Source organism: Saccopteryx bilineata, chromosome 9 (assembly GCF_036850765.1).
Source record: "Saccopteryx bilineata isolate mSacBil1 chromosome 9, mSacBil1_pri_phased_curated, whole genome shotgun sequence".
Taxonomy (NCBI): Eukaryota; Metazoa; Chordata; class Mammalia; order Chiroptera; family Emballonuridae; genus Saccopteryx; species Saccopteryx bilineata.
Window position 1 is genome coordinate 43,570,952 of NC_089498.1, and position 21,261 is coordinate 43,592,212.

Here is a 21,261-nt window from a genome sequence, read left to right on the forward strand (position 1 = left end):
TATATTATGCTCACTTTGTTAAAGATGGTGCTGCCCACGTGAAGGCCGTCGCCCAGGTGATATTAATGTGTGTTGGGGGCAGGCTGTGGGCAGGCAGGATCGTTGTAGCCTGGGGCTTGGTTTTGGGATTAAGCCTTTCCCACCCTTTTTGATGTGGGGTGGTATAATCTAATCATGCCTCAGAGAAGTGACTTTGTATTAGACTCCCCTATTTTGTATATTGGATTAAAGGTTTTGAATCTACACTATAAAATGGGGGCAGAACGAGAGCTTGCTCTCTTGGTTCCTGAGATTAATATTAGAGGAGAGAGCAGAAAGGAGAGCAGAGAAAGGCACATGGAGGAGGCCAGGAGACGCAGCCAAGATGGCGAAGTGTTGAGTGAGAGGCTAGTTTGTGCAGAGTTTGTGCAGAGGGAGGGAAGGAGATGGGAAACATAGGTGAATAAGTCTGGTGAGCTAGAAACCTTTGATTCTAGGAAACTCGGATAAGTCAGTAGCTTTGTGAGCACTGAATGTGAGTGGGTTTTGGAGCCCAGTGTTTTTTACTTGCCTGCTGGGTGCAACCTAGGATTAAAGATAATGGCCCATCAGTTTTTGGCTCCATTGTTTTTTTGCCGACTGTCCAATTCCAGTGCAAACCTGCATGGATCCACCCGGCACGCCCACCAGGGGCGACGCTCTGCCCACCAGGGGGCGATGCTCTGCCCCTCTGGGGCGTCGCTCTGCCGCGACCAGAGCCACTCTAGCGCCTGGGGCAGAGGCCAAGGAGCCATCCCCAGCGCCCGGGCCATCTTTGCTCCAATGGAGCCTTGGCTGCAGAAGGGGAAGAGAGAGACAGAGAGGAAGGAGGGGGTGGGGGTGGAGAAGCAAATGGGCGCTTCTCCTATGTGCCCTGGCCGGGAATCGAACCCGGGTCCCCCTGCACGCCAGGCCGACGCTCTACCGCTGAGCCAACCGGCCAGGGCCTGAATGATTTTTATTGATTTGCTAATATTGTACTAGCCTTGCCTCCCTGGAATAAATCTCAGTCGATCAGGGTGTATGATCTTTTTAATGTATTGCTGGATCTGGTTTGATAATATTTTGTTGCGAATTTTAGCATCTATGTTTATGAGGGATATTGACCTACAGTTATTTTTTTTCTTTGTAGTGCTTTTACCTGGTTTTGTAATTAGGATAATGCATACTTTTTAACATGAGTTTGAAAGTTTTTCCTCCTCTTTAATTTTTTGAAATAGTTTGAGAGGAATAGATGTTATTTCTTGAATGCTGAATAAAAGTTGCTTGTGAAGCCATTTGGTTCAGGACTTTTGCTTGCTGGTAGTTTTTTGATAACAGGTTAAATTTTATTTATTATAATTGGTCTGCTCAGGGTTTCTGATTCTTCCAGATTCAGTTGTGGAAGATTGTATATTTCTAGGAATTTATCTATTTCACCCAGGTTGTTCAATTTTTTGGCATATACTTCTTCATAGTATTTTCTTACAATCCTTTGTATTTCTGTGATGTCAGTTACTTCTCCTTTTTCATTTCTAATTTTATTTACTTTGGTCCTCTCTCTTTTTTTCTTGATAAGTCTGGTTAAAGGTTTGTCCATCTTGTTTACCTTTTCAAAGAACAAGCTCTTGGTTTCATTGATCTTTAGTATTTATTTTTAGTCTTTATGTCATTTATTTAACCATTCTGACCTTAATTATTTCCTTTCTTATACTTCCTCTGGCTTTGTTTGTGGTTCTTTTTCTAGTTGTTTTAGGTGCAGGGTTAGATTGTTTGAGATATTTTTTCTTCTTGAGGTGTGCCTTTTTTTTTTTCCTGTATTTTTCTGAAGCCAGAAACGGGGAGAGACAGTCAGACAGACTCCCGCATGCGCCCGACCGGGATCCACCCGGCACGCCCACCAGGGGGCGAAGCTCTGCCCACCAGGGGCCGATGCTCTGCCCCTCCGGGGCCTCGCTCTGCTGCGACCAGAGCCACTCCAGCGCCTGGGGCAGAGGCCGAGGAGCCATCCCCAGCGCCCCGGCCATCTTTGCTCCAATGGAGCCTCGGTTGCGGGAGGGGAAGAGAGAGACAGAGAGGAAGGAGAGGGGGAGGGGTGGAGAAGCAGATGGGCGCTTCTCCTGTGTGCCCTGGCTGGGAATCGAACCCGGGACTTCTGCACGCCAGGCCGACGCTCTACCACTGAGCCAACCGGCCAGGGCTTTGAGGTGTGCCTTTAAAGCAATAAATTTTCCTCTCAGGACTGCTTTCACTGTGTCCCATATATTTCAGGTTGTTGTATGTTCACTTTTATTTGTTTCAAGGACATTTTTTATTTCTTCATTGATCTCATCAACCCATTTGTTATTATTATTTTTTAATTTTAGTGAGAGAAGGGGAGGCAGAGAGATCGACTCTTATATGTGCCCCAATTGAGAACCACCCAGCAAGCCCACTAGGGGGTGATGCTCTGCCCATCTGGGGCTGTTCCTTCATTGCTCAGCAACTGAGCCTTTTTTTTTTAGCACCTGAGGTAGAGGCCACAGAGCCATCTTCAGTGCCCAAGAGAAACTCGCTTGAACCAATTGAGCCATGACTGCAGAAGGAGAAGAGAGATAGAAAGACAAAGGGAGGCCCTGGTCGGTTGGCTCAGTGGTAGACCGTCGGCCTGGCGTGCAGAAGTCCTGCGTTCGATTCCCGGCCAGGGCACACCGGAGAGGTGCCCATCTGCTTCTCCACCCCTTCCCCTCTCCTTCCTCTCTGTCTCTCTCTTCCCTTCCTGCAGCCGAGGCTCCACTGGAGCAAAGATGGCCCGGGCGCTGGGGATGGCTCCTTGGCCTCTGCCCCAGGCTCTAGAGTGGCTCTGGTCGCAACAGAGCGTCACCCCTGGTGGGCGTGCTGGCTGGATCCCGGTCGGGCGCATGCGGGAGTCTGTCTGACTATCTCTTCCCGTTTCCAGCTTCAGAAAAATACAAAAAAACAAAACAAAACAAAAACAACCCCCCCCCCCAAAAAACAAACAAAAAAAGAAAGACAAAGGGAGTGGGAGGGGTGTAGAAGCACATGGTCACTTCTCCTGTATGCCCTGACTGGGAATCAAACCCGGGACATCCACACACCAGGCCGATACTTGGTATGATTTCAATCTACTTAAATTTATTGAGACTTGTTTTGTGTCCTAACATATAACCTATTTTAGAGAATGTACAATGTGTACTTGAAAAGATAATATATTCTGCTACTTTGGGGTGAAGTGTTCTGAAGATATCAATTAAATCCTGTTGATCTAGTTTGTCATTTAAGGATGCTATTTCTTTGTTGATTTTTTTGTCTTGAGAATATCTATTTATGTCAGTGTGGTGTTACAATCTCCTACTGTTACTGTACTGCTGTCAACCTCTTTCTTTATGTCCATTAAAATCTGCTATATATATTTAGGTGCTCCTATATTGGGTACATAAATATTTACAATGGTTATAGCATTTAATGCATTTACATTTAAGGTTACTATTAATATGTACTTATTTATTTCTATTTTATTCTTTAAACTTATAATCCACTTTATTTATTTTTTCTTTCTCCCTCTTATAGCAGGTCCTTTAACATTTACTGCAATGCTGGTTTGGTGGTAATGAACTACTCTTGCCTTTTATTGATCTGGGAATCTATTTAGCGTTCAATTTTAAATGATAGTTTTTCTAGATAGAGTAGTTTTAGTTGTAGGTTCTTGTTATAAGTCACTTTAAATGTTTCTTGCCAATCTCTTCTGGCCTGAAGTGTTTCTGTTGAGAAGTTAGATGTCAGCCTTATGGAGACCTCTTTGTAGGTAATTGATTGCTTTTCTCTTGCTGCTTTTAGGATTCTTTCTTTGTCTCTTTGGCATTTTAATTATGATGTGTCTTGCCCCTTTTGGGTTCATCTTTAATGGGATTCTTTGTGCTTCTTGAGCTTTTGTGACTTTTTCCTTCAACAGGTTAGGGAAGTTTTCAGATATGATGTCTTCAAACAAGTTCTCTATCACTTGTTCATTCCCTTCTTCTTCAGGAACTCCTATGATGCAGATGTTGTTTTGCTTGATTCTGCAGAGGTCTTTTAGATTTTCCTCAGCCTTCTTGAGCCTCTTCTTTTTGTGGCTCTGCTTCTGTGCTTATGTTTATCTAAACCTCTAACTCACTGACTCAATCCTCTGCTTCATCCAACCTGATCCAACTTGCTGTTGATTCCTTCTAGTGCAGTCTTCATTTCAGATATTGTATTTGTCATTTTGTTTTTAAATGAGAGGAGGGCAAATAGTAATACTCCCACATGTGCCCAATCAGAATCCACCTGGCATACTCCATCTAGGGTCGATGTTCAAGTAAACCATGCTATCCTCAGCACCTGGTGCCAATGCTCAAACAAATTGAGCCATGGGCTGCAAAAGGGAAATAGAGAGAGAAGAGGGAGAGGGAGAGAAAGAGAGAAGGTGGTTGCTTTTCATGTGTTCCCTGACTGGGGATCACACCCAAGATTTCCACACACTGGGCTGATGTTCTATTCACTGAGCCATCTGGCCAGGGCCATATTTGTCATTTATGACTGGTTCTTTTTAATAGTTTCAGTGTCCTTTTTAATGCTTACTATCTCTTTGTTTAAGTTCTCATTGTGATCATCCATTCTTACTCTAAGATCCTTGAGCATCCTAATAACCAGTTTTAAACTCTGCATCTGGTAGTTTGTTGGTTCCATTTCATAAAATTCTTTTTCTGGGGGTTTCTCTTGTTGATTCATTTGGGGCATATTTCTTTGTCTGCCCAATTTCCTTGTGTATTAGGTATCTCTGGTCTGACTCCCAAATTTGTTGTGATGTCTTCATGAGGAAGGTGGGTTCAGTGGTACTAATGTTCAGGTCATCTGAGCTCTTTGCTCTAGAAATGTTTCTTGAAAGGTATATTTACCTCCTGTTGTAGGTGAGTCTTGGATGCTGTAGTCCTTTTTGTGGGTGGAGTTAACCTGTCAGGCTAGCTGGCTCTAAGGGTTAATCTTGATCAAGTGTATTAGACACTGTGCTGTATCTATCCTCTGGGGCATAGTTATTCTTAGCAGGGCCTGGTACCTGCTGGAATATTTATTTGATCATGCCTCTTGTGTGGCTAGTCATCTAGCATTGGTGTGGTCTGAAAACCACTACTGGCTGTGTTGATTCTGGGTCTTCTTGGAGGAGTTCGGATATGGCTTGATGTCAGACATTGTTTGTAACCCACTGTGGGCTACTTGTTTTTAGCCACCACTCTGTTCACTGTTTGTGTCTATGTTATTTGTGCCTGAAGGGGCCAATCTGTCTATAAGGATTGACTTCCTTCTGCTCAAAGCTGACAGCAGCTCCTTAAAAGAGTCCAAATTCCTTAACATTGGCCTCCAATTCTCAGCTGCCTGGTCTTCCCACAGAGTTTTCTGTAGAGTGAGCTCAGACCGGCCTCACCCCACAACCTCTCCACGGTTAAAAGCTTGATGGGTTAGGACAGCTGAGGTTGGGATGACCTTAATTGGACTCCCACTGGGAAGGCCACCTGGGAAGGTGCTCAGTATGGGGAAAGTGCTCCCTACTCCAGAGCCTAATTCCTCAGCCATTGCTGGATACTCTGATTCTATTTCTCTCCAGAGAGGTGAGCAGCACATTCAGGTTAGGTGTGGCTTACTGGCCCCCTCTATAGTTCTTTTAGCTGAGGAGCCATGGATCTCAGGGAGGAAGATTGAGAGACTTCCACTGGGGCTGATTGTGACCCTACCCCAAAGGGAGGCTAAGCCCCTTGCCTGGTACCAAAAATAGTCCCCAAGGAACTCACACTTTGAATTTCTGAGCTCTAAGCCTCTCTCCCACTGTGGAACTTATCCCAGCAGGGCAGGGTATCTAAAACTTGAGCCAGCTGTGAGGCTCTACCTCATTGCAACACGCCAGATGTTGTGCAGGTGCTGACCACAAGCAGCAGAATCCACCTCAGCTGGGTTTGGTGCCTGATGAGCTCTCCCATTAGATATGCTGCTAGTGATGTTCCATGGATCCTGCTCTAATGTCTGTAGCTAGCCAATGTGTTGGTTCTAGGCTTCTTAGGAGGGGACCTAGTGCAGACCAGTATAAGACACTAACTACTACCCAAGACTGGCCCTCAGTAACCTTTTTGAAACTATAAACCAGCGGTTCTCAACCTGTGGGTCACGACTCTGGTGGGGGTTGAACGACCAAAACCCAGGGGTCACCTAAAGCCATCAGAAAATACATATTCCCGATGGCTTTAGCCGCTGAGAAGCTGCGCTACTGTCTGCAGCAGCGCTATTCAGCTTGAACGCACGCCGTTATGGATGTGCGTTCCAAACTGAATGCCTGTGGTCGTGCGCAGACGTGGTTGCATCATCTGTCCGGGGCCTAAGGGGAGGGGGAAGCGGGGGAATGCTCCACAGTCCATAGCAGCGCATTACGTGTGTCCGGAGCTTGCTGACGTCATCAGTGGGCGGGTGCAGCAAGCGCCAGAGGACAGAAGCCTAGGAGGCGGAGAGGCAATGAGAATACATAATGCATATCAGGTATTTACATTCCAAATCATAACTGTAGCAAAATTACAGTTATGAAGTAGCCACCAAAATTATTTTTTGGTTTGGGGTCACCGCAACATGAGGAACTGTATTGCGGGGTCACAACATTAGAAAGGTTGAGAACCACTGCTATAAACAATCCAGAATTTGTGGCTCCCTCTGCTGGGCTTAGGTGCACATGGGAGGATCAGGCTGCACAGCTAGGCTGGCTGTTACCAGCACCACTCTCAGGGGGCAAGTCAGCAAAGGATCCAAGGATCCCTGAGTTTCACTTTCTGTTGCCTCTGCTTGCCGGCTGCTTGGAGCTAATGTGGCCGCTAGGAATTCTGTGGGTGTGGCCACTGAAACCCAGAGATGTGCTCTTCCTACAGTCCAGACAATTTCTACTGTATCTCCCATGGGGCAGAAGAACTAATCATATTCTCAGGAAAGTGGAGGGAAAAGCTCTGGCCTCAATGCCAGACAACCGAGTCACTGTCACCCCCTGAATCTTTTTAGCCTTCTACTTCCTAGCCAAGGCTACTTACTTCTCAAGCAGGACCCACTCTCCATAGGGTGGGGCAGTTGCTTTCCTCCAGGTTGATGCTGCGGAGGGGAGTGCTCTACCCAAATAAGATGATGACTGTAGTATTAGAAAAGGACTTAGCACAGGGGTTCTGGTGGCTGACCCCCACTGTGTCTCTCCTCAGGCCACTATCCTCACAACCTCCTCACGCAACTGCAGTCCTCTCAGCCCTCCCTCCGCTGGAGCCCTGGGTAAGTGGCTGTGAAAGATTTCCTGCATTGGCCCTTTAAGAGGGTGCTTGCATCTCTGCAATCTTTTTCTCGCAGATGGAAACCTCGCCTTTTTTCACCACCAAATGCTATATGGGCACCTCTTCTACACCCAGGTTGAGGGGTAGGACCCAAGCCTCTCAAGGAACACTTCCCCACAGCTGTCGCTCACTCCTGGGAGCAAAGGCAGTCCTCTTGCTTCTCTGCCCTTTCTACCAGTCTCGATGTTGCTTCTGTGAATCCTTGGTTATACACTCCTCTTCATTTAGTCCTGTTTATCAGTATGATTGCTCTTAAATTTAGTTATAACTCCAGTTTTGTCCTGGAAGGAGGCGTGTGAAATATCCACCTGCCTATTTCTTCACCATCTTCTTTCATAATATGTATTCCTTTTTAAGTTGTGATGCTCAAGTGGAATCCACTGGATTACTCCAAATGTTGAGAATGTCTAATTATCCTGAGGTATGTTTAACTGGATAACTGCAGTGATTTCACAGCAGCTGAATATATTATACATATCCTGTAATAGTTTCTTGTTTACTACTTTGGGTGATAAGTTATTTTAGCATCTAGTTTTCAATATGTAAACACTATGTTTACACATTGTATATATATATTTAACACTTGAACAGGTCAGGTCATTTTATTCTGGATTTTTAAAATCCCATTTTTTCCCCCTAATACACTACTGGATTTGAACTTGTATTTTCATTGGAATATTCATATAACATGAGTACAATGGATTATTTTTATAGCTGATTTGGATATCCTTATCCAAATTTGGTCAAAGGCGTATGTAGCCTCATAACTGTGACTCTTTGTATCTTGAAGACTTAGAAGATTTTATCTGTAATATACTCTGGTACTAGAGGAATAACATGGTATAGCTTTTTAATCAGTTTTTTTTCTTGATTCTTATTCAGGAAAATAATACTATTCTAGGATTTCAGACAACTGTAAAAAGCTGAATATAAACACACTGCAAAACCCTGAATATAAATAAACATGCTGTATAAACACACATTTCCTACATCTTACTAAATCATAGTTGACTATGTATACATACATAGAGGCTTATTGCGCTGTCTTGTTGCGTGTCACAGATGTTTTATACATTGAAGGTAAGACTCTCCAAAAGCAAAAAGAACATGACTCAATTTAAGGCCTTACTATATTGCAATGGTCTGAAAACAAATCTATAATATATCTGAGATATGCATATATGTTTAAGAAAATAATGCTTTTCTACAATTTGTTATACCATAAAAAGAAATATAAACATTTTCTCATCTTTCTAAAGTTGAATAAATATATGTATGTATTTATAAAAATCTTTTTTACTCAGACTCAGACATACTACAAAAAGTTGATATAGGCCCTGGCGAGCTGGCTCAGTGATAGAGCATCAGCTTGGCATGTGCATGTATTGGGTTTGATTCCCAGTCATGGCACACAGGAGAAGTGACCATCTACTTCTCCACCCTTCCCTCTCCCTTCTCTTCCCTTCCTGCAGCCATGGCTCAGTTGGTTGATTGGTTCAAGAGCATTGGCCCCAGAGGGGAAGACCATCAGCCCCAAATGGGGGTTGCCAGATGGATCCCAGTTGGGATGTCTGTCTCTCTTATCTCCCCTCCTCTCACTTGGAGAAAAAGAAGAAAAAGTTGAATACAAACTTGTAACAGCTGCACCTGTAGTGGCACACTGTATAGAGCATTGACCAGGAATGCTGAGGTTGCTAATTCGAAAGCCTAGGCTTGTCTGGTCAAGGCACATACAACAAGCAATGAACAACTAAAGCGAACCAACTATATTCCTTGCTCCATCCACCCTCCCCATAAAAACCAACAAACAAAATCTTTATTTATTTATTTATTCATTCATTCATTCATTTGAGAGAGAGAAGGGAGACACAAGTGGGGAGGAGCAGGAAGCATCCTCAGCATTCCAGGTCGATGCTTGATCCACTGCTCCACCACAGGTCAGGCTCAACAAACAAAAACTTTAAAAAGAAACTTCTAACAGATATGCATGGAGTTTCTTATTTCACAAAAGTCCAGGATCAGGGCACTCTGAATTGTTTCATCAGCTCAACATTGCCAATGACACAGGTAATTCTAATCTATTCCATGCCAATCTCAGCCTCTCACCCATCTAGCTGCAAAATGGCCACAATTCCAAGTATCACACAGACATATAAACTGCATCCTGTATGTAAGAGGACCATTTCCTACTCCTATTTTGTTAGGAAAGAAAATTTAACTGAAGTCCACGTGCAGCCATTTTGCTCAGCTCTTCTAAGGCCAGGACTGTAATACAAACTCCCAGGTGCAAAGCTAGCTAGGAGAGCAGGATTCTGGCATTTAGACTTCAGTGAGTAGCAGGTAATCCTGGCAAAGGAAGAATAGTTAATACCAATGGGTAGGCAACCAATGGTGTCTACCACAATAGTATTGTCTGTTTCTTTAAATTCCTCCATGTTTGTAGTTACATATCTTCTCTCAATTCATGAGTTTTCACTTTTTAGGATACAATGTTTTTCATTTCTTTTTATTTTTACTTATTTTTTATTTTTCTGAAGCTGGAAACGGGGACTCAGACAGACTCCCGCATGCGCCCGACCGGGATCCACCTGGCACGCCTACCAGGGGGCGACGCTCTGCCCCTCCGGGGTGTTGCTCTGTCGCGACCAGAGCCACTCTAGCGCCTGGGGCAGAGGCCAAGGAGCCATCCCCAGCACCCGGGCCATCTTTGCTCCAATGGAGCCTCGCTGCGGGAGGGGAAGAGACAGAGGAAGGAGAGGGGGAGGGGTGGAGAAGCAGATGGGCGCTTCTCCTGTGTGCCCTGGCCGGGAATGGAACCCGGGACTCCTGCACGCCAGGCCAACGCTCTACCGCTGAGCTAACCGGCCAGGGCCTCAATGTTTTTCATTTCAACAAAATGTTTTCAAAACTTTTTTTTTTTTGGCTCTGCATTTTTTGGTTTTGTTTTAAGCAGGAGAGACAGAGGAAGGGAGAGAGATGAAAAGCATCAACTCATAGTTGAGGCACCTTAGTTGTTCACTGATTGCTTTCTCATATGTGCCTTGACTGGGGGCTCCAGCTGAGTCAGTGACCTCTTGCTTAAGCCAGTGACCATGGAGTCATTTCTATGATCCCATGTTCAAGCCAGATGAGCCTGCACTCAAACCGGCAACCTTGGGGTTTTGAACCAGGGTCCTCTGTATCCTAGGCAGATGCTCTATCCCCTGCACCACCTGGTCAGGTGGCTCTGCACAGGGATCAGGGAACGTGCAGATACTCCAGTACTTCCAGCTTTTTGTACAGTGCATTTTCACCAATGAAATAAAAGTTGGTTTTGCATCTTACTTACATAATTGAACAACTTTCCTTGACTTGTCATTTGCTTTTCAGTTGTTCTTGTTTAATAAAAAAAAATCAAATGCTTTTTTTTTATCACTTCATATTCATTTTGAAATATCCCCTAATTTTTGTGAGCAGTATGTTTTGGTAGTTTTTCAACATACTCGAGTCAAATGCTTATTCTTCACTCTTGTTCCTTTAGTCATCAACATGTACTGGGAGCACACTAGGAACAGGCAGTGCACCAGGTACAGGGAAGTGAGACCCTGGCCTAACTGTCCCTGTCTTCCACACATAGTGAAGGAAGGTCATTTCCCTCAAAGTATAGCTTTGCTGCATCCTACAAATTTCAACATGCAATCTTCTTTGTCATTCATTACTAATGATAATTTACTTTGATTTCCTTTTTAATATAAAAACTATTTCTACAGGTACTTTTTAAATTTCCTTATAGAAACAATGGATTTTGGCTAAGGCTTTGTTATTTTCTAATTCTCCAGAACAGAAGTCAGAGGGTGTGCCCATGTAATTTTTTTTGAAAGGTTTTAATACATCATCCAGATCTTCCCTCGACTTCCCAGCTACCCAGTTTTATTCTATTGGTATTCTTCACACTGTGAATCCCCTGACGGGACAAAAAAGCAAGCTATGAATAAAAATTTTTTATTTTTATTTTCCAGAAGGAATTAGTTAACATTCAATAAAGAAAGACATGATGTAAGATGTTCATACAGTCACTGAGCCCAAAAGGCCTTCCTCTCTTATAATCTCTAATAATACACAATTATGAAAATAAAAAGTTATAGTAAAAGCAACTTTTATCTTACACACTTTCAATACAATCCAGAAACTGTTCTAAGGGACACAGTACAGTGATACCTTGAGATACAAACAGACCAACATACAATTTTTTTTTTAAGGTACAAGCTGTGACTCGGTCTGTATTTTTGTTCAAGATCCAAGTGAAATTCGAGATACAAGTTGTGATTTGGGAAGCTGCCACTAGTTGGCGCATGGGTCCAGTATTGGCAGTTTGACATACGAGTTGACTGATTTACGAGCTCGGTTACAAAACAAATTAAATTCTTATTTCAAGGTGCCACTGTATAATTATTTAATCTTCACAATGCTACTAAGAAATATGGTGCTAACATTACTAATTTATAAATGAGAAAATTTAGACTTGGTTAAGTAATTTGCCTTATAAGAAATGAGTTATAGTGGTGAAGGCAAATATAGACTAAATATGATCAAATCCTTTTCCACTCTGATTCAGTTCACATTAATTTTAGAGAATGAGCTTGCAAATGTGAACAAGATTTGAGCAAGATGAAATAATTTGCTATAACTTTAATATTAATACAGCTTTCCACAAGTATGAATTATCAGATGAATAACTTGTTAGCTAAAGCAAATTGGTATCCAATATAAATGCTATTTATGATGTTATATATCCTCTGATTTCCCCCAAGGGCCATTGATGCTGATATTGAGAAAGGTTTGAATGACTAATGTCTCTAACACATTTGCTGCCATCCTAAACCTTCCCACTTTCCTTACATTCATGGGGTTTCTCACTTTTCTACCAACTGAATTCTGATTATCAAATGAATCCTGAAACACAAATAAACCTTCTCAATCCCTAACATTTATAAGGTTTCTCATCAGTAATAAATGCTTAATAAATTCTGGCCCTTAAATACTTTACTTCCACATTATGAACTCTGATATTGTTATCCTCAAATTCTTTCCCTAATCCCTTATAATCACAGGGGTTTTGCTTGTTTTACTAGTATGAATTTCAGATGTCAATTAAATTCTGAAACTCCCCACACCTTCACTCACTCCTCTGGCTTATATGAATTCTCTGATGTTGACTAAGGTGTGAGCCACGAATGAAGGCCTTCCCACACTGCTTACATTCATAGGGTTTCTCGCCAGTGTGGATTTTTCGGTGTCTACTGAGTTCTGAGCCGCGACCAAAGGCCTTCCCACACTCCTTACACTCATAGGGTTTCTCACCATTATGACTTCTCTCGTGATTAGTAAGTTCTGACCTTCGAATGAAAGCCTTCTCACATTCTTTACATTTGTGGGGTCTCTCACCAGTGTGAATTTTTTGATGTCGAATAAGTTCTGTGCTACAAGTAAAGGCCATTCCACATTCCTTACATTTATAGGGCTTCTCACCAGTGTGAGCTCTCTGATGTCGAGTAAGTTCTGAGCCACGACGAAAGGACTTCTCACATTCCTTACATTTATATGGTTTCTCACCTGTATGAACACTCTGATGTCGAATAAGATGTGAATCAGAGATAAAAGCTTTCCCACACTCCTTACATTTATGAGGTTTCTCACCAGTGTGAATTCTCTGATGTAGACTAAGTTGTGAGGCACAACTATAAGCCTTTCCACATTCCTTACACTCATAGCGTCTTTCACCAGTATGAGTTAGCTGATGCAGACTAAGCTGTGTGTCATAACGAAAAGCTTTACCACATTCTTTACATTTATGGGGTTTTTCACCAGTATGGATTCTCTGATGTCGAAAAAGGTGTGAGGGACGGGTGAAGGCTTTTCCACATTCCTTACATTCATAGTATTTTTCATCTGTGTGAATTCTCTGATGTAAACTAAGCTGTGAGGTAGATGGAAAGGCCTTCTCACACTCCGTACATTTATAGGGTTTCTCACCAATATGAATACTTTGATGTTTAATGAGTTGTGAGCTAGAATGATAGGCTTTCCCACATTCCTTACATTTATGAGGTTTCTCACCGGTATGAATGCTCTGAGGTTTAGTCACTTCAGAGTCATAAGTAAAGGCACATTTCTTATTCTCATTACTCTTATTTCTTTCATGAACTTTCTGATGCTTAATCAAGTCTGACCTGCTATTAAAGGCTTTTCCACATTCTCCACATTCAGAGTCTTTTTCCTTATGATTGCTTTCCTGTTGAATGTGGTGTGACTGGTACCTGAAAGCCTCCTTACACTTCCTGCATTCACATGATTTCCCTCCAGTATGAACCATCTGAGGTACACTACGACCTGTGCGCTGAGCGGCAGCAGACCTTTCTCCAGAGGTTGTTACAGCTGGTCTGAAATGTTCGTCCTGTTGTTTCTGCAAGTAGCATTTACTTTCACTATTATCTCTGACCCTAGTACACACAAGATTAGAGCTAATAGGTCTTTTCGTTATCTCTGGTTGCAATGATTTAATTTCATAACTGCACTCCTTTGGAGATAAATTCTTGGTTTCTCTTCTGGACTCCCAATCTGTAAGATAACAAGAAAGAAAATGGGAGGTATTTTCTTTCATGGTGCAGGGGAAAAAAGGTCTAAAGTAGAAATGACACACTTAAAATAGCAGATAAATAGCCCTTAACACTGCAATGCAATTTGAAAAAAAATGGGGTGAGGAAAATGAGAATTGAGAAAATGAGGGGATCTTATAAAGAAAGTGGTTCTTCACCTCTGGTGAAAATCAGAATCAGCTGAGGAACTTGGAAACATATGACACCCAGAAACCACCAAACTCTCACCAACTCCATGAGAATCTACAGGAGTAGGACATTACAGCCAACGGCAAGTCCTCATCTCTAGCCTCAAAGTATATCCAGATTATAAATACTGCTCTCTACCAGTATCTCTACCCCCTGCCCAAAGCCATTCCATACCAAGATTAATGCACTATCTTAAAAGATCTCCACACTTCCACTGTTGCCTTCCTTACGTCCCACACCCAACACAATAGCCAGAGTATTCTTGTTAAAAATAAGTCAGACCATGTCATTCTTCTGCTCAAAAACCTCCATTGAATTTTCCATTTTCCTCTCAGGAAGAGAAAGAATTCAAGCCTGAACGCGGTCTACAGGCCTTCCCGGAGCTTCTCCTGCACTACCTCCTCTGACCTCAGTCCATCTCCTCCCTTTAGCTGACTCTGCTCTTGCTCCCTGGCCAACCAGATGTTCTTCCAAACGTAACCCTCTTTCAGAATCTCCGCCTGCAAATATCTTCCCTAGGACATCAATATGACTCATTTAATTACTTTATTCTGACCTTTAATCAAATGCCAACTTATGAGACCACTCTATAAAATAGGACCCTCATCACTTAACTTATTCAACTACCGTATTTATAGGACATTTTCCTCACGTCATGTATCTACTTCCTCAATATTATTATGAAAACTTTCAAACAGAAACATTAAAAGAATTAGACCATGAACCCCCATATTCCCACTACATAGATTCTAAAATAAACATTTGGCCCTACTCGTCTCATCAAATATCTATCCCTCCATCAATCCATCTTGCAAACATCAGCATACTCACTTCACAACAGATTATATTATACTTTAACTTTTTTACTTTGTATTGTCTGTCTGCCCTTCACTGTACCTGCAGAGTACATACTCAGTAACTATGTTTGAAGAATGAATGGTCATATTAATATATTTTTGAAAACTAATAATTTTATTTATCTCCCTCACTGATTCTTAGGGAACTCAAAAGCTGGCACTCACTTTTAAAGTATAATGCATGCTTCTTGCACTTACAATAAAATACAAAATTCCTTAATAGACCTGCAAAATTGCATTATCTGGATCCTGCTTCCTGTTCACCTTCATTTTAAGGTATTCCCTTCACTCACCATGTGCCCATTCTGGTGAACTCCATTAGAGTCCTATATAATGCTAATTACTTGCTCATCTTAGACGACCCTTTTGGGAAATGTCTCCTTCTCCCATGAATGCATCTCTGCTCCGGGATCTTGGCATGACCAAGTTCTCTCACTCTGTTAAGTACCCTATTCTTTGCCTTCATAATCTTTATCTCAGTTTGTTCATCAGTTTATCTATTGCTATAATTTCTCTAAAAGTGGCCTAGAACTAGCATAATAGTTATTTCACAATGATATAAGCAATCACCAAAACATAGTTCAATTAATGTTAAGTAAAGTAATTAAAAGTATTCCAGTGGCAACAAAAGAAAATATGCTAAAGATCATGAAATTGGGGAGTGATTTGGGAATCAGAGTAATCACTTCATGCTTTTCTCATTACTATTTAATAGGGGATGGAAATATTACTTCCCAACTTCAATACATTCTCCTGCCATCACTTCTCATGCACATGGCAGGAATGTACAAGCATGCCAGCATCAGTACATGTGCCTTTACCAGGCCCCTATAATACCGACAGCTTTACACACAACAATGAAAATTTTATGTAATTCTGAGACAATTCTAATAGAAATGGAGGATACTATGGTGACCACTGATGAGAAATTGTATAGTGTTGTATTAAAGAATACAATTCATACCTGCGTATGAATCCCTGTCCCATGATTTGCTAGCTGAATGACACTGGACAGTTATATAGCTAATCAAATATAGAGAAGGCTGATCTGAGATAAAAGATGCTTGTTCTCCAAACGCTATGTGAAGTGTTGAGGCTTTATGCAGGCTTGGGTTATTCTCCTTGCTCTTGTGTGGTCCAGAGCAGGGTGCAGAAAAGACAAACAGCAGGGGAATCTAGACAGATAATTAAGCCTGGCACAACTGGGGAGTACAGAAGAATCTTCTGTGACTAATGTATGGTCTGTATCTGGGAACTAATGAAAATGCCACATACACTGGATGCTATAATGTTGTCCTTGGGAGAAGGGCATTAAGCAAGGTATAAATAATGACTATTAAAGTGATGTTGGCATTTTATGTTGTATGGGAAGTTCCAGACATCAATGTCAGATGATAATGCTATTTTAAATATTTGGAAAAACAATCTGGTAGAAAAAGGAAACTGTCTAAAAAGCATGGACTGGAAACAAAATACATACTTAAGGGAATTCTCAAATCAAAAAAGTAACATCCATCAAGGATGCTCCTGTTGCTATCCCATAAAATCACTCTTCAATACTCAAGAACCATTTTCCTAAACCGAAACTCAATCTCTCTTCTCTCTCCACTCCAGGGTCTCACTCTAGCATAAGGTCAAATCATCTGGTCCTCCAAAACAGCTTCCTAATAAGTTTCACCATTTTCACTCATGAACCCCGATTCAATCTCTATAGGACAACCAACCTAATCATGTCCCTACCTTGTTTAAAACCTTTCAAAGGCCGTGAAGTGTCCTCAAGAAAAATTCCTAGACTTGGAAACCTTGCATGACATCGACCTTCATTCAGATATTCCGGGACACCTACCCAGAACCTTCTCTCCTCTGTGCCTTCAATGTACATGCTCCTCTAGCTAGTACAATATTCCCACAACTATTCCTAGAGCTTACTACTCATCCTGCCAGCTTCATCAGTCACAACCTCAACAGTCTTTCCAGTCTCACAGAATCACCCTTATTATTCTCGTATAGCGGTGCCTAACCTGTAGCCATCTCCCATAGAAAGACACTCATTTTTCTTTCCATAGCACAAGGTCAGGTTTCTAAAAGAAAATCTGTGGCCCTGGCTGGTTGTCTCAGTGGTAGAGCATCTGCCCAGTGTGTGGATGTCCTGGGTTTGATTCCGGTCAGGGCACACAGGAGAAGTGCCTATCTGCTTCTCTACCCCTTCCCCTCTCACTTCTCTCTCACTCTCCCTCTTCTGCAGCCATGGCTCAATTGGAGTGAGTTGGCCCCAGTGCTGAGGATGGTTTCATGGCCTCTGCCTCAGGCAGTAAGAAGAGCTTGGTTGCTGAGCAAAGGAGCGACACCCTAGATGGGCAGAGCATCACCCTATAAGGCAGCTTGCCGGGTAGATCCTGGGTGGGGTACATGTGGGAGCCTGTCTCTGCCCCCCCCCCCTTAATAAAAACAAAAGAAAATCTGTAGGGTTATCAGTAATTAGGGATTTAAGTCAGCCCTCAAATCCTCTGCATGCTACTGGTAAAATGGATTCTTCCTGGCCTGAATATTGTGCATAAATTCAAGGGCCATAATTCAAGAAGGGCCCAGGAAAAAACCCCAAGTCCTAAACCATAATCGCGCTCAGTCAGTCCCTCTCCACCAGACACACCATTCCCAGAAGGGACCTGTGATTAAGATAATCCCTTACCTTTTCTCTAAAAGGTCAATCAAGACTAATTCCAGCAGTCCAAGCAAACCTCTTAACCCAAGCTGCTTCCTAGGTTATTCATTGTCACAATTTATATTTCCTTTCAATGTTTTTTTAATATCCTTTTTATATAACTAAACTTGCACTGACTCTAAAAGTTATATATCTGGCTTTATTTCACTAAACATAATAGCATTTTAAAAACTACTTTATAAGCCCTGGCCGGTTGGCTCAGCGGTAGAGCGTCGGCCTAGCGTGCGGAGGACCCGGGTTCGATTCCCGGCCAGGGCACACAGGAAAAGCGCCCATTTGCTTCTCCACCCCTCCGCCGCGCCTTCCTCTCTGTCTCTCTCTTCCCCTCCCGCAGCCAAGGCTCCATTGGAGCAGAGATGGCCCGGGTGCTGGGCATGGCTCTGTGGCCTCTGCCTCAGGCGCTAGAGTGGCTCTGGTCGCAATATGGCGACGCCCAGGATGGGCAGAGCATCGCCCCCTGGGGGGCAGAGCACCGCCCCTGGTGGGCGGGCCGGGTGGATCCCGGTCAGGCGCATGCGGGAGTCTGTCTGACTGTCTCTCCCTGTTTCCAGCTTCAGAAAAATGAAAACAAAAACAAACAAACAAAAAAAAAACTACTTTATAAAAAATATTTAAAGCACTGAGAGTCCTGTATCCCAACTGTGATAGTGGTTATATGAACCAACAAGTGTCATACAGTTTCAGAGTAACAACACTAAAATAATAAAATAAAATAAAATAAAATAAAAACAAGTGTGTAAAAATTGGTGAAACTTGAACAAGGTCTCTAGTTTAGTTACTACTATCCTGCCAGCATCAACTTCCTGGTTTTGATGATATCATAAGTTTAGGTAAGACCTTCTTAGAGAAAGTCGGGTGAAGAGTACACAGGAGCTCTGTACGGTAGTATTTTTGTAACTCCTTTTGAGTCTTAAATTATTTCACAATAAAAGGCTAAAAAAAACAAACTCCAAAACACTGAGGGCTTGAACAATGCTGGGCAATCTTTGTATGTTTTCTTAGTTCATTTTCCTGTTTCCCTTCCCATTACCTTTCCCTCTCAAAATCTGTCCTATCAGATTTTTGTCCTTACCCTCTTCCATAACTACTATTTTAAGGTCTCAAATAATTTCCATGCAACCAATTACAATAGTTAAATAATTCTCAGTTACTGTCTTACTTATCAGTTGTATTTGCACAATTGTTCTTTTCCTCCTTCTTAAAGCATTATTTTGATCAGGACTCTGGCCACCATACACTCTTGATTGTCTGCCGAGCTCACTGCGATTCCTACTTGTTTTCTTTTGCTGGATCGCCTGACTCTTTTCAAACAAATGGTGGAGTGTTCCTGGACTAAGTCTTCTAACATCTTTCCTATGTTTACCTCTACCTCCCAAGGTGATACCAATTGTCAGCTTGCAGATGGTAATATTAAAAAACATACATTTTTCAGATAGCCTTGTAAGTAGCTTTGATTATTAGACTTAAAATTGGCCAATGGTATTTGAATCCATGGTGGTCGTGGTCAGAGATCAGTGGTCAGTGGTCACGGCCAGTTCCTGCAGCTGACTGGCCTGCGGATTATCTCTCCCACTGACATGCCAACAGCAACCAAGGCTCAATTACAAGAGAAAGGTGTAATTAGCCCACACAGGGGCACACCTCAAGCGCCCACTTCTGGTGAGCAGTGAGGCTGTGCCGCTGGACTCTACAGAACACCTACTATATTAGGCCCCTCTACCAAGCCAGGGAGACAGTGCAGCTCTACCTAATACATGGAAAGAAACACAGGGCGGCAGCCAAAATGAGAAGACAAAGAAACATGTCCCAAAGGAAAGAACAGAACAAAACTCCTGAAAAAGAACTAAACAAAAGAGAGACAAGCAATCTACTAGATACAGAGTTAAAACACTGGTTAATGGGATGCTCAGTGAACTTGGTGAGAACTTCAACAGCATAAAAAAAAGAACCAGTCAGAAATGAAGGATACACTAACTAAAATGAAGAATAATTTACAGAGAATCAACAGTAGAGTAGATGAAGCCAAGAATCAAATCAGCAATTTAGAATATAAAGAAGCAAAAGAAAGAAACCAAACAACAACTAACAAACAAACAAACAATCAGAACAGCAAGAAAGAATCCCCCCAAATGAGGACAGTGTGAGGAGCCTCTGGGACAACTTCAAGTGTACCAACATTCACATCATGGGGGTGCCAGAAGGAGAAGAGAGCAAGAAATTGAAACACATTTGAAAAACCCAAAGAGGTCCACACCAAGACACATCGTAATTAAAATGCAAACGGTTAAACACAAAAAGAGAATAAACAATAAAACAGCAGTAAGTATGCATTTATCAACAATTAAATCTAAAAATAAAAATAAATGAATATGCAGAACTGAAAAAGACTCACAGATACAGAGAACATTTCGATAACTGTCAGATGGGAGAGGGTTGGGTGCTGGGTGGAAAGGGGAGGGATTGGGAAGTAAAAACGGGCTGTTACGGAACAGTCATGGGGATGTAAAGTACAGCACAGGGAATGTAATCAATAATATTCTAATAACTGTATGGTGTCAGATGGGTGAGGGAGTTATCAGAATGATCACTTAATAAGTAATGTATGTCTAATCACCTGAAACTAGTATAATAATGTATGTCAACAGTAACTGAAAAATAAAATGATATAAAAATGGGGAAAAAATAAAGAGGAGATATCACTACCAACTTTACAGAAATAAAAAGGGTTAGAAGTAGATTTGTGGTTACTTAGGTCTGGGTGTGGGCAGTGACTACTAACAGGTATAGGGTTTCATTTTGGATGTTGTCACTGTTGCAAAACTGCGAATACACTAAACATCAATGAACTGTATACTTTAAATAAGTGAATTTTACAGTAAGTTAATTATATCTCAATAGAGCTGTGTTGAAAAGTCAGGATAAAACTGGACCCCAAGTATTGGGAAAATGATCTGTCTCCTGGGAAGGAGGAAGGCGCTTCCTTTGTGAAATGAGAGGGAAATAGCAGAGTATTAAACGAAGTAAAAGTTTGAGGCCTCATGCTGAAGCATCCTTACTTTCTTTTCCAGTTATCAGGACTTTGCAAGGAGCTTTCCTCCCAACATCTCAGAAGTGCTGCTTCCTCAAAGTCCAACGGGGTGACCCACCTGCCATGGCCTTGTCCGAGTCAACCTCACTCACCTGGGCAGCACTCTTTCGTCTCCTTCCCTGTAACAATCCAGGGCTCCTTCCCCTGCTCCAAAAAGGAGATCACATCTGGCTTAGAATCAGAGAGTCCTGCGCAAAGTAAGGGGAAAAAGGGAAAGTTATGTTGTATCTGCCCCAGAATTAGAATTGGTCCATGATTATCAAGAGGAGTAAGGAGATTAAGGGTGAAGGTCAGAGGAATGAGAAAGATAAAATTGTAAAATGGAGTAGCCAATTTTCAATTTAACAAGAAGCAATCATTCTTTGGTAAGCAAGAATTATTAATTCAGCTAGGCAACTGATAAAACACT

At 42.1% G+C, this 21,261-nt stretch overlaps 1 protein-coding gene and 1 long non-coding RNA gene across 12 annotated transcripts in view; one reads left to right on the forward strand and one right to left on the reverse strand.

The window, feature by feature from the left end:
- The first annotated feature begins 6,470 nt into the window (after positions 1 to 6,470).
- On the forward strand, positions 6,471 to 20,964 carry LOC136312609 (uncharacterized). Its single transcript, XR_010727023.1, has 3 exons — positions 6,471 to 6,537; positions 7,236 to 7,302; positions 20,833 to 20,964. It is a non-coding gene; the product is annotated as an uncharacterized lncRNA (long non-coding RNA).
- LOC136312590 (zinc finger protein 568-like) overlaps positions 11,333 to 21,261 on the reverse strand; it is a 28,917-nt gene continuing 18,988 nt past the window's right edge. For all 11 annotated transcript variants that reach the window (XM_066242180.1, XM_066242186.1, XM_066242183.1 and 8 more), the window contains 2 exons: positions 20,945 to 21,040; positions 11,333 to 13,958 (listed from right to left, as the gene is read on the reverse strand). In XM_066242180.1, the coding sequence (XP_066098277.1) occupies positions 12,517 to 13,958; positions 20,945 to 21,040 (1,538 nt within the window). In that variant the 3' untranslated portion in view covers positions 11,333 to 12,516. The remainder of the gene's footprint in view (positions 13,959 to 20,944; positions 21,041 to 21,261) is intronic.